Genomic DNA, 17,170 nt, shown 5'->3' with positions numbered 1-17,170 from the left:
TCAAATTATACAATTTTGCCTGATCACTTCAACAGTCAAAACTAGAATTATGAAGAAAGGCTTGTGTGTGCGTGTGCGCGTGCAAAGCGAAGTGGTGCGAAAACATGTGAACTAAGCATTACACTGACTGTGTAAAAAAAAAATTTTCCTAAGGTTGGCAGGTCTGCAAATAACATTTTCACATCATTAAAAACCATTAAATGTTAATTACAGGGTTTTCCCTAGGTTTTCAGAGGGCTTAGGCGCTCTCAGCTATATTTTGGAACAGCGTTTTTTTTAATATATGAAAAAACGCTTTGACCAGCGGTTTTCATCAGAAAAAGACGTTACGTGTGAACACAGCCTAACTTTTGTTTAGCTACCAAGCCACTTTAGATACTAACGTTAGTTCAATCGAGGTGTCTTTATGTAACGTCAACTAGCTTCGCTGGCTAACGTCATAAAATATTCCACGACTGTGAAAACTGGATTACTTGTTTACATTTTTGACAGATGTGGCTAGTGGGTAAATCTATCGCTGTTTCCGTCGCAGCACTTTTGACACAAGCAATTCGGAAGCGCTATCCTAAAATTTCTTTTTACCGTGAAGAGTGCCTGACCCGCAACCGTAGTAATGTCTTAACACGGCAGCACAACTATATAGAGAAATACCATCTTTGGGGGAAAAAAAGGCTATATTCTGTAAATTCATTTAACCTACCATGCATAAAAACATAAAAACGCTCATCAATCACCCACTTCTATTTATTATGCCATCATAGCACGGAGTGTTTAAAACCATAAAGCCACCTCTCCATTTTTTATTATTTTTTTTGTCAGCATCACCGTTATTTTTACATTTGTTCTGATATGTTGCCTAAATGCCTTTTTACGTTCATTCGGCTTAAGGCGCTCCACAAAATCACTTAGGCGCTGCGCCTAAGCCTTTCTATGGTAGGGAAAACCCTGAATTAGTTTGGAATTCAGTTATCTTTATGAATGACAAAGCGTTTATATAGTGATATAATTGCAACTGAATTTTAATCCATTTTAATTGACCTATTTAGTTGCTGACTAATTTATCTGAATTATGGTTGCAGTTAATATCTGGAACTCTTTTTGTACTTTTTACGGAAAGTAACGTTTTGCACCTTGTTGTGAATTTCCAAATCTGAACACAAACTAGAATTTTCTGCGGCACCTGCAGGCCAATAAAAAGGAGCCTAAGCAGATGGTGGAAAACCACATCTACAGATACTGAGAAATGGAACCAGTTTGGAACTCTATTCCTGTACATTCTTTATGGAAAGTAAAGTTTTGACAAAATTGGACATAAAAAGGCTTATTGTGGTTCTGGTTTTTATTTTTATTTTTTTTAAAAAGGGAAATTATTGGTGTTTATATTTGAATACTAAACAATGGGTGAAAATCGGTTGCAAAAGTACCATAATGTAAAAATCTGGGTGAAAAGCAGATCATAAAAGTAACAATGCAATGGTCAGAGTGAAAATTTGATTTTAATTCAAGATATTGATAATTTACTTTTCATCACACATAGGCCAAATTGCCAGCTTGTTTGTGCTTTCTTTTTTTTCAATTTTTCTCTTCACTTTCTATTTCTGGAAGCTTGTTCCAAGCCATCCTGCATGCTTGGCTAGCTCAATCAAAGCGCCGGTGTGCATAGCTATTTTTGCCATCCACCAAGGAGTCCTATCTGTAGCCTATCTATATATCAAAACTAAAAAAACAGTTAAACAGTGTATACACAGGGCAAAGTTTAGCAAATCAATTTTTCATGTCACATAAATTAGGTAGATAATAAATATAAATATTACATTCAGTGAAATTGCTAGCTAGTTACCCAGCAATGCATGGACAGTTCTGCTCTTCCACTGACAGCAGATGAGGCTTCTCTCATTTAGGCTGAGATCGATAACATTATGCGGTAGCTAATATTTTCCTTATTTTTCGTAACATCATTAGTATATCAATAGACCCCTGAAGATCCTGAAGTCCCTGATGTCAACAACTGGAAGACATAAGAGACCCCTGGCTCATTAATAGCAATAGTAATAGTAACTCAGCAGGAGAGATGCTGACAACAGCTATCATTGGTTACATAACGTTAATGTTAATAAAACCTTTCCTTGTTACATATTGATAGGTTTGAACAATTAAGGTTAGCTTTAAGTTGCTTTCTGTGTCTTAACTTCATTCTCAATACACATGCCCACACACTCTGTAACAGCTTCCCATTGTTAGAGACAAATGGCCACATATAAAGTTCAATCATTGTTTGTAAGGATATACAATAGCCAAGGATCAAAGGGGTGTCACCGGCAGCAGACTTTTGGATGTCCCCAGGAAGTCTGGTGCAATGTATATTCCTTCCTGGGAACGTTCACACTAGGCAGACACCACAACTCTCAACAGAATACTTAAACTTTAACTTGTGGCTGTCTAAGAGAATGAAAAATACACCTGGCAACCTTGACTACGGAGCACCATTAAAATTAGCCTAGTCTACTTAACATGACAGGGGAAACATAGCCTACACAACTCTGACCTCTAAGGATGTGGGAGCACAAACAGGAATAAATGTGACATGACAACTTATTTGATGTTATTACCTGGAAGCATTTAGTTATGTGAATAGAGAGTCAACTGGTCAATCACAGTAAGTAAAGTTACAGAAAGCATTGATCCAATACAGTAACTGTAGACACCATTGGCTACTAAATCAGGAAAATGAAGCTGTTAAATGAATTGAATTAGAGCAGATAAGATATTTCTTTACACATTCTGTTCAATTCATCCTGCTGCTGCTGTCAGCAGTCTCATCATCACTGAAGACAAGTGATTCAGTTCCAGTGGCAGAACTGTGGGTCCAAGGCCACTCCAAATCTTTAATGTTGTTAGGGATGTCACAACACAACAGTTTTGGTAGTCCATACTAATACCAGTGAAATTCCACTATTGTCGATACCTAATTCGATACCATGGTGAAAAAAAATAAATCCCATTTACTTTAGCAAACACTCTTTCATTAACCCTAAGGTGTAAGATCACAAATATGTCCTTTCAGCTTAAAGCCCCTAGTGGTCGTCAGGCCTGCCTGCTGATATTACTGAACTCAGACTTTCAGTGCTACTGCAACCAAAGTATGAGTTAAAAACAGAAACGCGTTGTATTGTCTACTAATGAAACTAAAACATGACAACTATGCCGAATACGGAGTTTTGCCATTTTTCCATACCATTGTCGCTCTTCGTTCATTTAACATGCACCCCCTCCCTGCAGTCTCATCTACAACTACACCCCCCACCAATAACATAATGGACAATATTGTCTATCTTGGCAGATTCGTCATGCCCATTCAAACTGGGGGGGCACATGCCCCACCAGATTTTTGATAACTGTATTTTTTATATTTTTATTTTATTTTATTACTATTATTTTTTATAATATGTAGTTATGATCATTTTATATTATGAGGCAAACATATTCTTCTAATTATGTCATAGATCATACCTCAAAAAGTCACACACCCTCATTCCCTATGGTATTGGTTTGTTCAAAAAGTTGCAGGATGAAATCGGTTCGCAACAACGCAACAGCATCAATGCTGGAGGTGATGTAGGCTACAGCTTAACGGTGTGTTGCTGAAGTGGTTAGTAGAGCATCAATCCCTTTTTTCAAATGTGTGAAAATTACATGCAATTAGTTATACACACTTAATTGCATTTGAGAAATATAGACATAGTTTGCTTTGCAAGTAGTTGGCTAGTACCAGCTATAGTTAGTAGACATCACTCAATCCAGTTGTTTAGCCTTCTGGCTCGCTAGCTAGTCACGACTTGTGATAGCATGGCATCCTATTTAATATTGGTAAAGGAGAGCTGTGTGAATCTTATGGCAGTTTTTACCACCACTATCACAGGTTATAGTTAGCAAAACATTGAATTCCATTTGATATCTCCAGGTCAAGATGCAGAGGAAAATCTTGTCATTCTTAAAAAAACGACAGAAAGCCCCAGCCCTGTCCTCAGAGACACACATTAGCCTTCAACAATTTTGTAACTTTTCAAGATATTTTTTTGCTCCTGAATTAATTTAGGGAATACCTACTGCTATCAATGATTTACTATTAACTTTTTTTTGCTTTGACAGCATAGAGTAGGTTGTGCTAATTATAAAAATGAGATCCTGTAGAAATGCATCACAACTGCAAGCTGTGAGTCTTGACACAATTTGATTATTGAGTGAAATTGAGTTATTTTTAATGATTAAAAAATGAGTTTATAATGGGAATGACTCCACAAAAATAGTAAATTCATCACAGACTGAATGAATGAGTAACCGAAACAGTTGCCTTTTAACCTTTCACCTCTCCCCCATTTTACAATAATCAAACATATCATTTCTTTATCAGATGTGTCCTAAATCTGAGGAGAAAAAAACTGATGTTTGTCCAGCCTTTGTGCAGTCTCTGTGAGGTTGTCTGTATACGAGTGGGACATCATCAATCCTTACCTACAGCAAATGATATTCCCCCCACCCCCCAAAGGAACTTGTGATTTCATCATTTACCATAATTGTGTGGACAAGCAGGGTACCACGGAGAGTTGGAGCATCATTAAAGATGAAAAAACTCACACAGCGGTGCTAACAAAGTCTCATGATTACTCCATTTATGCAAGAAGTAAATTGAGAAAACAACACCTTCATCTGTTTGTCTGTCATCTGGACTGTATCAGCAGATTAATCAAACCATTCCTGTTGATGCTATCAAGTGAAGTCTTGAAAAACATTCATTTATTTTCCATGGGGAGGAAAGGTGGGAATCACTAATTGCCTTCTAAACTGATCTGCTAATATTCCCATAGCTAACAGGCTACCTTGTACTTAAATATATTGTCATATAACATTCATGCATTGGAAGCATATCTTAGAAATGGTAATAAAGAGGCTATCGACCACCTCAAATGCTAGCGTATTTATTTCATATATAGTCATATGAAATGCAAATCTTACAAAATGCACATGATAAACTGTCGAGACTTGAAACACGCTTGGAACATGAACACTCCTTAATCACAATGATAAAGTGTCACTGCGCGAGCATCGCTTCAGTTTCCAACCGCTTTCCTAATGACTAGTTTGTTAACAATGACTTCGGGAACAACTGTGAATATGTACAGATTGCTAGAAATCCTGATAGGGACCACCCTTACTCATATTAATCACAAATACACAAGGCAGTAAACTTGGATAATATGATCTCAAGTAAGGACCAGTTCCATCAATCACTATGTGTGGGCACTACTTAGCGGCTATTGCTAGCGCTGGGTGACTTACAACATTTACCGGCACAAAAAAAAGCAAATGTACTAAAAAAAATAGCCCCCAGAGGATAATAAGGACATTTCTACATATCTAGGTATAATGTGTTACCGATATTTTGCCTATTTTTATATAGAGTTGCAAATATGTTTACATTTTGCTTTCTATTGTGCAAACCCAGTTGGTAATAGGTGCTCTCACTTTATTTTTTTCACTTTGTGTTATCTTTGTGTTGCAAAATGGGAAAATCATCCTTGTGCAGTTCTAGAATTTATAAAGCAACTCCATTTTATTCTCCTCAATTCTAAATCACCAATTGTGATTGAGTTGACACTGTACCACTTACACCAAGGCAAGGAGCCCTTCATTCAGTACTCATGCATGCCAATGGTGTTCTACAGAGTACAATCAAGTAAGTAACCATTTAACACATCGGTGCCAAATTTCAGGTGGAGAGTTTTTTTTTTTTTGTATGTCTTGCACTATAGAGGCGCTTGCACTTCAGAGGCATTCATTTTTGTGTGATTTGCACTTGAGAGCTGTTTTTGTGTCTTATTTTTGTACGTTTGTGTTTTGCACTTCAGAGCCACAATTATCAGTCACCTTCACATTATCAGCAACAAACCTGGTTCTCTTGGTACGGATTATACAGAATACCCCAAGTTAGTCAACTCTGCTGGTATGCGGGGAGGAGTCATATATATTTGAGTGAGAATGACGGGATTGGTAGCACTATGACTAGCTTTGATCGCTCTAGTTAAATGCATTCAATCTATTCTCATGAATAAGTGATCCAACGCACATTCATACATGTGTATTGTTGTACACAACACCCTGCGAACACGACGCAACCACCGAATTACACTAGCCAATGAGTAGTTAACAGAACAGCAGAACAGCTCCATTATACTGCCTATCCGCTCCCTCCATAGTCACTGCTGCCAGTCACAAGGCCTCTGGTGTTAGAATGAACTTTCCATAGTTGTCAGGACAGGAGAATTGGACCTTTACATGGATTGTTGTGTACCTTCAGATGCAAAATGATAAACTGTAGACCCACCTATTTAGATTGCATCTTGGTTCTCCTCTCATCCCCTACCTGAAGAATCCTTTGTAGTAGTTCAGCTTTTCATAATTTTCCTAGCCATAGGTTTCTCTTCTTAGGGCTTATTTTCGTAAATCTGTAATCTGTATGTGCTCAGCATGTGTATTTAGGCTTTTTGTAAGCATAGTTAATTAGTTAATTTGCCTGAGTGCTTCAGTGATGGTACATTCATATCTGCTAGTCTGGGAATGATGTAAACCAGGTATAGCACTTTCATGTTGTAGCAGCCAATAATGTAATAACTGCCAATAACGTAATAACTGCCAATAACGTAATAAATTTTTCCGTTCTTAATGTAATAAAAGCCGATAATGTAATAACTGACCAATAATGTAATACATTTTTTGAACCAATAACGTAATAACTTTTTGCATATAATGTAATAAGTTATTACATTATTGGCTGGTTATTACATTAGCTGGGTTTTTTAAAAATCATTAAAAATGTAATAACAGGAGCCGATGATGTAATAATATACTTATATCGCTTTAAGTTTTATTTATTGGCTATAAAGTGTCACACTTCCATACAAACTTGAATGTCTCTTAAAACCCATAGTACTCACGTGTGATTAGACTAAGGGCCTGCACCTTCTGTAGTTTTTCAGGACCAGGGTTTGACACTACCGAACCACAGTAATGATAAAAAAGATAAAGCTTACTATTTAACACCATTTAATGTATGTGACAGATCTGGAACAATGAGACTACTGCAAACAATCTTTCTCCTGCCCTGTATCATTTGGGTATGCACAGGACATGGACAGAGAGCAATGTCAGATGAGACTTATGATGTGATACTCAAGGCACTCAAGGGGGAATTTAATGTCCCCGTAGCACAGAGAACAAGGAGCCAGCGTGCTGCTCTTGTTCAACTGTGGCGGAATAGGCAACTTTACGCCCTCAGTGAGGATGGCCAGGCAATTACATTTGCTGGAAAATTGGTAGCCAAGACGTCAACTATCCCTGCACTTGTGAACAGGGTTCTTGATGAAACAAAAGGCTCCGGTGCAAGAAAGGTGAACATACACCTTAGAGAAGAATACTCTGGCATCAGTCGAGCTAGTGTGCAAGACACATTGGACAGGTCAAGATGCTACCATCTGCATAAGGCGACATTTGGAAACAAACCCATTCCAAAATCCATTAAAGCCAAAGCAGTTCAAGATCGCCACCAGATTGACCTTCTTGACATGGGGAAATGGAGAGTTAAGCATGACCGAGCCACATACAGGTACATCCTGACCATATTAGATGTATTTAGTAGATACATATGGCTAAGACCATTGAAGAGTAAAAACAGCATTGAGATTGCCAAACATCTTGAGGACATTACACTGAGCATGGTCCACCGAAGATTTTACAGCATGATCAAGGAAAGGAATTCAAAGGTGCAGTACGAAAACTCATGGAGTCCCTTCAGGTGAAAATAATTCAGAGCTCGCCATATCATCCCCAGAGCCAGGGTAAAGTGGAGCCACCGTGTACTGAGGAAAAAGATTATGTATGACCTAGTCAACTATCAACAAGGAGGAGTCAGCTGGGTCAAGCATTTGCCAATTTATGTCAGGATAATGAATGAAGACCCAAAGGAGGTTTTGAGTTGGATGTCTCCTTTTCAGGTGTACTATGGAAGAAAAAGTCATAGACTGTCCAATCGGTTAACCTGTTCCCCAGCTCAAGTTCATGAAGAACACTGTCTCCCAACCCACAAAACACTGCCCACCCAAAAGCATAGGCTTTTGTTTGAGGATAACCGAATGAAGATTAGGAGAAGGGCACGCAAGGCAACACAACGCTGCACAAGACGAATGACTTTGTCTGGAAGTCATCCACCCTCTATGTATAGGGTAAATGACAATGTGTTGGTCAGGGTGAAGAGCGGTAATCGTAGAGTTTCACAAAGGCACTTTGTATTACCAGGTTTAGTTGTGAAAAGAAACCTAAAGTTGTACAAATATAAGGTTCAGTTCCGTATGCCCAATAGCCCCACTCCAACACAAAAGTGGTTTTCAGTGTCTGATGTGACCAGTGTCACAAGACTGGAGGAAAAGCAGCGCCCAAAGTCTCAGCCCAAAACAGTTCAGAAAACCCACCTGCTAATTCCTTACACACATGAGGAAAGACTGGAGTCTTTTGAATCATCAAACCTGAACATTCGTTTTGACCCGATTCCAGATGGCAGTTGCCAATTTGCTGCTATTGCTGACCAATTGGCCACCCTTGGAATATTCCGTTCTGTATCAACATTGCGAGAAGAAATTGTGGCTGATCTAACATTTCACCCGCATGGAGTGGATGGGACGCCACTTTCTGAGTATGTGGAAGGGACATGGGGGGATTATTTACAGAGGATGGCACAACATGGTACATATGGTGACCACATAACTCTTCAAAGAGCTTCCCAGATATTCAATGTTCAGTTTCTTGTTGTGTCAACTCTTGGTTTGGATGCAACCTCTGTTATCTCACCATCTGGTTTTTATTGTGAAAGCTTGCCTCTTTTGGTTCTTGGCCATATTGCTGAGGGACACGGGGAACATTATGTAAGTTTAGATGGACCAATTTTTTCTTACATTCAGGCCATTCAGGAGGCAGAGAGACAAAGACTGTCTTTCAGAAAACCAGTTAAGATACCTACTGGAGTTGACCCTCAACCTAGCCCTCTGGCTGACCCTGCACCTGGCATTCTGGCTGACCCTGAACCTGGACTTCGGGTTGACCTTGAACCTTATCTTCCTCCTGACCCTGAACCTGGCCCTCTGATTCACCCTGAACCTGGGCCTCTGGCTAACCCTGAAGTTCAGTCTATGGCTAACCCTTTGGTTGACATGGTAGTGGATCCTGGCAATGAGCCTGGAGCTCAGTACCTACCATCAGAAATCTTGTCAAAAATTATTGAGTTCTCTCTCAATCTAGATATGTCAATGCTGGGGACATTCAATAGAGTCTCACTCTTATTCGGTGAACTATCTAGACCATATCATCCCAACCTGTACATAAGAGAGGCACTTGCAGAGAGTTTGGAACTGGACAAGGAGAATGACTGTTCCATTAGTGTTATGAAGCTATACAAGGCTGCTGGACGCAGCAGTGGTCTCAGCACACGTATAAAAGAGTTATTTAGTAAGGACAAACGATGGATGAAAGCCTGGATTCTGCTCAGTCACATAGCCTTCGGACAGTACAAAGTTAAGGACATCTACTGGAAGAATTAATGATCATTTTTTTGTTGGTGTTTTGTTTTTGTTTTTTTTTTTCTGCCAGCAGATAATTTCATTTTGATTCTCTCAAGTTCTTTTTTTTATATTTGTAAATGAGTGGAAGTTACTTTTCATTTGAGATTTGAGATTTAACTTTACCTCCATTTTGTCAAATGTAATGTGTGTCAAGAGAATGTTTAGTTCTTTAAAAAAGGGATGGTAAACCATCCTTTATTATTATGATAAAACTGAAAGATGTGTTACCAAAGTTATCTTTGTAGGTCATGTTATATACTATATTTTACAGTTTAGAATTTAGCATTAAGAGGTTGAAAGTTGAGCACAAGGGATAATAGTGCCAGTTTGGTTGAAGAAGTTATTTAAATACACTTGATTAAAGATTATATTTTTCATGGAAAGAAGTGGTGGTCTTTTTTATTTGAGAACACAGCATCTTCAAAGCGGTATAGATTTCATATTATACAATATAAGAGTAATTGTGTGTGTTTGCAAACATGTGTGCTCCCACTTAATTTGGTACTCAAATGGCAAAGGATAAGGCAGGGCTGGAGATAAGTCTAACCATCAAGTTACACAAACAATTAATTCTTAGAGAGAGAGAGAGAGTAGGTGTGTGTGTGTGTGTTTTCTCAGAGTTAGGACTAAGATTCATGGGTCAGGATTGGCCTGGTTTTTGAGCAGTTATTTGAAAGAAGCAACAGTAAGGGTAGGCCTAAGTGTTATGGAAGTTTGACACTTGATAATAAATAAAACTTATACATAGTCATACAAGCATATTATTACATTATCGGCTCCTATTATTACACTTTTTATGATTTATTTTAACCCAGCTAATAATGTAATAACCAGTCAATAATCTAATAACTTATTACATTATGTGCAAAAAGTTATTACGTTATTGGTTCAGAGATTTTATTACATTATTGGTCAGTTATTACAGAACACAGCATCTTCAAAGCGGTATAGATTTCATATTATACAATATAAGAGTAATTGTGTGTGTTTGCAAACATGTGTGCTCCCACTTAATTTGGTACTCAAATGGCAAAGGATAAGGCAGGGCTGGAGATAAGTCTAACCATCAAGTTACACAAACAATTAATTCTTAGAGAGAGAGAGAGAGTAGGTGTGTGTGTGTGTGTTTTCTCAGAGTTAGGACTAAGATTCAGGGGTCAGGATTGGCCTGGTTTTTGAGCAGTTATTTGAAAGAAGCAACAGTAAGGGTAGGCCTAAGTGTTATGGAAGTTTGACACTTGATAATAAATAAAACTTATACATAGTCATACAAGCATATTATTATATTATCGGCTCCTATTATTACACTTTTTATGATTTATTTTAACCCAGCTAATAATGTAATAACCAGTCAATAATCTAATAACTTATTACATTATGTGCAAAAAGGTATTACGTTATTGGTTCAGAGATTTTATTACATTATTGGTCAGTTATTACATTATCGGCTTTTATTACATTAAGAACGGGGAAATTTATTACGTTATTGGCAGTTATTACGTTATTGGCAGTTATTACATTATTGGCTGCTACACATGTGTGTAAATTAACTGAATTAACTTGTATTTTCCTCCATTTTAAGTTGCTCTGGATAAGAGCTTCTGTTAAACGAATGTAATTTTTGTTAAGTTTTTCTTAATTTTCCATGAACTCCAAGATGATTCAAGTCACTGCAAGTCAATCCACTCTGTTACCATTGTAATTTTGGAATCAACAAATGTTAAGTTGAAAGCTCTTTCAGCTTGACCCATTCTCTTATTTTATTATTCGATTACATCACTGACCTTTCCCAGTTTTGATCTCGGTCTCCTAGCGCAACCCCCTGTGCAATTAATTAAATTTAATTTGATGGGGATTCATAAACAACCACCAAAAGAAAAAAAATACAATGGTAACCCCTTTATATAAATGTGACTCTACTGCGCTTAATGATCCAAAAGGACTCTTCAAGACCAGCAAGCTACATTATGCAACACCGTTTTGCACATTCACAAAAGGATTTTTTTTTAGATAGCCTACATTGAGTAAGATGGCACAATGTCTCATTGTTCAATGAAACTGTAAGCTCTTCCTTCATGAATCTCACAGAAGAGCATCAAGAGACACCCTGTGTCTATTCAAACTTTTCTTGTTTTCAAACTTCACCAACAGCAACAGAAATGTTACTGTATATGACTGTAGCGGTAGTTGTCTCACTGACCGTGTGTGGAAACTTGCTTGTGATCATCTCCATCTGTCACTTCAAGCAGCTTCAGACATCAACTAATTTCCTTGTGCTCTCTTTGGCCATGGCGGACTTTCTTGTTGGGGTAATTGTGATGCCCCTCTATTTTACTATGTGGATAGATCCATGGAGGTGCTTTGATATTTTGTATTGCACAACTTTTAAGATAGCAGCATATGGCTTTACTTGTATATCAGTTTATAATGTAGCTTTAATTGGACTGGACCGATATCTTGCCCTCTCCAACCCTTTTCACTATTCCATGAAAATTACAGTGAATGTAACTTTGAGGATGATAGCCATACTGTGGCTGTATTCATTAATCTACAATATGGTACTTCTTTATTTCAATGGAGATATTCCAGACATGAAAGCAAACATCACATGTGGTGAGTGTGTTGGTACAGTTAATAAAGTATGGGCTACTGTTGACTTCATAATTGCATTTGTTTTACCATGCTCAATGATTGTAATTATAAACTTGAAAATTTTTGCTATCGCTAAAAAGCATGCAAATAAAATTAGGAGTGTCAGAAAGTGCCCAAAAAATGATCATGGTTCTATGGCCTCTGAAAGGAAAGCAGCAAAATCCCTTGGAATTCTAGTGGCAGTCTTCCTTCTGTGTTCAGTACCGTACTATGTATGTGCATTCGTTGAAATCTATTTTAAGAACAAATCTGTCCATCTTGCTATTTTAATTACAGCACCTCTATTATATTTGAATTCTTCCATCAATCCAATCATTTATGCTCTTTTCTATCCATGGTTTCAGAGGTCTGTTAAACTCATACTAACACTCAGAATATGTGGCTCAGAGTCTTCTATGCTGAATGTGCAACGGGAAACCTAGAATTCTCCGATGAATGGGAAATGAATGTGATGTTTATAAACCAGTTAAAATTTTTTCATCCTTGTTTTACACAGATTATCAAAAAGCCCTCTGCTTGCAGTGTCGAACACACGCAACATAGCATTGATTGCCCTCATGATGTCATTATAACAGTGTTTTTAAACTTCACTACAAATGTACAGTGGACTATGAAGACCTTAAAGAGCTTACATAGGAACATTCCTAGGAAGTTGTTCTAAAACGTAAATAAATGTTAAATTCCCTGTAAGATGTCGTTCTTTTTTAAAGTTCCTTGTCTTTTTCAAACTTTATGTATGTTTTCACACTTGACAACCCATTGTTCCTACAGTTTGATAAAATGCTACTGTTTTCCTTTCTTGTCATTTTTTATATAATATAATAAAATAAGGTCCTTTTAGAGGTACAAGACATTTTCATGATGGTTTGTGGGCAGCATGAACCAATTAACTTTTCCTACTGTGTAGGGTCGTGGATTTTACCTTCAATGGAGGCAAGTAACTCAGTCAGGTCGCAGAGTAATTCAGCAATATTACTTTTATTTGGCCAAATAGGATAAACTGTTCTCAGCACTCATCACAGAGTTCGAGAAGAGTGTCTCAAACTTCTGTTTACAAGTTTTGCCTCTTATATCTTTCTGTAAGCTATCTTTCTATGAGGTGATTCTCATGGCATGACACTTTCTTACTCCCCCGCCCATACCAACTTTCTGCTTTCCTGAAAACCTTTTTGTTTCACTCCAGAAACCCTGACGAAACACCTAGTTTCTGGGCGCCTCACGGTGGGGGAGGGTGTCCCTTCTTAATCTAACTTCTTTTTCTGCCTTTGCGTACAATCCTGCTTTGTACAGCTTGTCTTCATTTGACATACACAATACATGCAGTTTTCAATAGAATCACACAGGCTATTGTTTAGAGTATGACATTTTGCAAGCAATGGTCATACATATACCACCTGATTATATGCCATAACAAGTGTACTTTTAACTATGAATTTTACTCCATTTATGAAGTATCCTTCACATCATGTTCACATATTTGTGAGCTTCTCAGACACCTGTGGCAAGCTTCTTGTCTTCCTCTTTGCACCAAAAATTGTTGCAGTTGAAACTTGGCGGGATGCCCAGAACTTTATCTATCTGACTCTCTCAGCTCATCCACGTCTTCCTCCTCAAAGGTCGTTTCTTCCCAGTACCTTTCCATTTTGCACAATTATTTACATACATAGTTTTGTTATAAACACGTAAAAATACATTTCGTATAGTTAAACACAATAAGCAGGCTTGTTTTCTATCACAGTAGTACTAATTACTTCTCATCCTGAATCATTTCACATGCATTCCAACAACGTTTAACATTTTCACATTATTTAAAAACATTAAATATTAAATAGTTTGGAATTAAGTTCTCTTTATGTGTGACAAAGCATTTATATAATGATATAATTTAAACTGCATTTTAATTCATTTTAATTTACCTATGTAGTTGTTGACTAATTTATCTTAATTATGGTTGCAGTTAAAATTTGTAACTCTTTTGTTTACTTTTTAGTAAAGTTTTGAACCTTGTTGTGAATTTCCTAATCTGAACACAAACTGGAATTTTCTGTGGCACTTGCAGACCAATAAAAATGAGCCTAGGCAGGTGGTGGAAAACCACATCTACAGATACTGAGAAATGTAACTATTCGCTTCCTTTACTTTCTGAAGATCTTAACTTCTTCACAAATATAGTCTTCTGGCCTATCCATTCTTCTTGTATTGATAGATCGTGGGGTGGAATCATGTCTTCTGCAAGGGTGAAGCTGCAGATCTCTCTTGGCTGGGTTTTTTCCCCCATGTAGTCCAACCAGTACCTGGCCTTTGCTAGTTCCCTGGCATTCATCATGGCGTTTATGATGTTCTGGAAAAGCTGCTGCACTATTTCCATAGCAGGAGGCCATACAGGCAGGGGGGCTGTCCCAGTCTCTCCACTTTTGTACCAACATGCATTGGGGTACATGACTACGGGGGTGATTGTAGAGGTATTGCGTTAGAGTGTCGGCCGCAAAAAACTTGAAACATTGGGTTATGACAGCCATTATATTGTTCGGTGATGGGCACGGGTATGTAGTATCATATACAGTTTCTTGTTGAGACCATTTAAAGATTCCAGTAGTTCCTCAAGGCCTGGATATGTCTGAAGGAAGGACTCCCGTTCTCCATCAAAAGCAACACACTCCATACAAACCACCGCTTTAGGTTTGGGATTAGCAGCACTGACTAGCACCTCCTTCATTTCTCTCCTTAGTGACTGGTCCATGTCCATCGCGGTTGGGACCTCCATTAATGTCATCAAGGTGAGGATTATGTGAAATATATTTAATTTTCCTAACCCAGCAGTTTTAGCTGTAAACACCATCGTTTGACGTCCAGCACTCTAAATACCGAATACAAATGCATCCACAGTTAAAACACCTCACTTATCTACCATATAAAATATATTTATTTGATTTCATCTAGTAATTATCATCAAATATATCAATTATCAATTAATTTGCTGATATACAGAGCAAACTATTGGATCAACCTATATCAAAATGTATAACTGACAACAATATTCTAAAAGAACCAGAGATGAAATGCCAGACCTACATGCATGACTACGTGCAGATACCCACTTTACATTACATTACATTACAGGCATTTAGCAGACGCTCTTATCCAGAGTGACTTACACAACTTTTACATAGCATTTTACATTGTATCCATTTATACAGCTGGATATACACTGAAGCTGTTTCCGGTTAAGTACCTTGCTCAAGGGTGACTTGTCTCACAGGAAATTGAGTATAACTAAGGAGAAAAAATTAAAAAGTAAAACCATAGGAAAACAATACAGGATTAGCCTGATGCACTTGAACCTCTAATTAACCCAACAGACCTAAACCCCAAATAATTCTGTTCCCTCCTTTGCTCATACCTTGCTCCTCCCCATCATTGTCTACCCGCGTTTATTTGGTTCTGCGTCACATCCTCATGAGGGAAGTTTTCAAGTGAACTTTGCCGTCTTTTGGATGAGACGTTAAACCGAGGTCCTCACTCTCTGTGGTCATTAAAGATCCCATGACACTTATCGCTAAGAGTAGGGGGTTCTCCGGTGTCCTGGCCAAATCCCAGATCTGGCACTTGCAAAATTTGCCACTAAAAATCATCCCCAGATTTAATTGGCTAAATAAATGTTCTCTCCCTCTCCACCTTTGCTAATGTGTGGTGAGTGTTCTGGTGCAAAATGGCTGACGTGCATCACCCAGGTGGGTGCTACACATTGGTGGTGGGTGAGGTGAGTTCCCCTTCACTGTAAAGCACTTTGAGCATTTGGAAAAGTGCTATATAAATGTAATTAATAATAATAATAGAAGAGAGCATTTAACGGATTGGACCTCAGCATGTTGTATTTTGGTGTATAAAATGAATACTTTCAAAAAGTTATCTTTCATTAAAAAGTTTGCTAGCATGATACTAGGAATAAGGAATGTTTACAGTTTTACTGACATCTGGGGAGTATTTCATGAGGCAGGATCATAGTGTTAGCTGGATAACTGTGCTGAATAAAACCGGAAACAGCTTTTTTTTATTTCAGTCTATATGTTCCAGATTTGGGTTCCAGGTTTTACTCACTGTAGTTATCCAGCTAACTCAGTAATCCTGCTTTCTGATACATGGCCCAGTTGGTCAAAAAATAGCAATACGATTCTTTAAGACCTCATGGAAAGACTTGTTTCCGCAATTAATGCTTTATATATATTTTTGTTTTGTTTTATAATTATGGCTTCCTGATTAGTTTTTACAGTAGCTGACAGATATAGCAAATGGCTTGTAACATATTTGCTAAAGTTAAGACAGTTGTGTACATATGTTGCCATGGTAACTGACCACTTCTGACACTTAGGCATACAGCTGCAAAGTAGCCTTGCTGTTCCTTGGGAACTCCCTTAGACATTAAATGAAACAATTAATCTTTTTTTATATAATTCAATATTTGGTAGCCTCATTCTTTGTTTTGTTTGAACTAAGTATTTTGTATATGAGGATATGTCAGTTATTTATAGATTATATGCAGAAAGTAAATTAATAAGCTAGCAGAAAAAAAACATTTATGCTGAATAATTAGGTAATAATAATTATAGAGTAAATGTGTGTTTATTTTTATTTAATTCATTTTTAATGACAAATCCAATATTGCAGCAAAGGCTCTGCATGGGGTATGTAGTATGTTGCCAAATAAATAAGAATTGGTCATTATTTTTATTTATATACACATATGGCTTTTTGCCCCTATCTTTGATTTCCCCTCAGTCAAAAACTTTATTTTCAAAAATGCTGACAAAAATATTGATATACTTTTGGAATACTCTAACTAAGACATGCCCATT

The 17,170-nt window shown here is 37.5% G+C and overlaps 1 protein-coding gene across 1 annotated transcript; it reads left to right on the top strand.

The window, feature by feature from the left end:
- Window positions 1-11,542: 11,542 nt before the first annotated feature.
- LOC118234609 (trace amine-associated receptor 13c-like) lies at window positions 11,543-13,068 on the top strand. The gene has a single exon (XM_035431262.1). It carries the CDS (start codon window positions 11,741-11,743, stop codon window positions 12,737-12,739), a length of 999 nt encoding a protein of 332 aa, XP_035287153.1. The 5' UTR covers window positions 11,543-11,740; the 3' UTR covers window positions 12,740-13,068.
- The last annotated feature ends 4,102 nt before the right edge of the window (window positions 13,069-17,170 follow it).

The sequence above is a fragment of the Anguilla anguilla genome, chromosome 8, assembly GCF_013347855.1.
Source record: "Anguilla anguilla isolate fAngAng1 chromosome 8, fAngAng1.pri, whole genome shotgun sequence".
In the NCBI taxonomy this organism is placed as follows: Eukaryota; Metazoa; Chordata; class Actinopteri; order Anguilliformes; family Anguillidae; genus Anguilla; species Anguilla anguilla.
The sequence above is the reverse complement of the archived record's forward strand: the minus strand, read 5'-3'. Positions and strand labels throughout refer to the sequence as shown.

Excerpts from the sequence above, each read along its gene's own strand:
- LOC118234609 (XM_035431262.1), top strand. The coding sequence starts at position 11,741 with ATGAATCTCACAGAAGAGCATCAAGAGACACCCTGTGTCTATTCAAAC.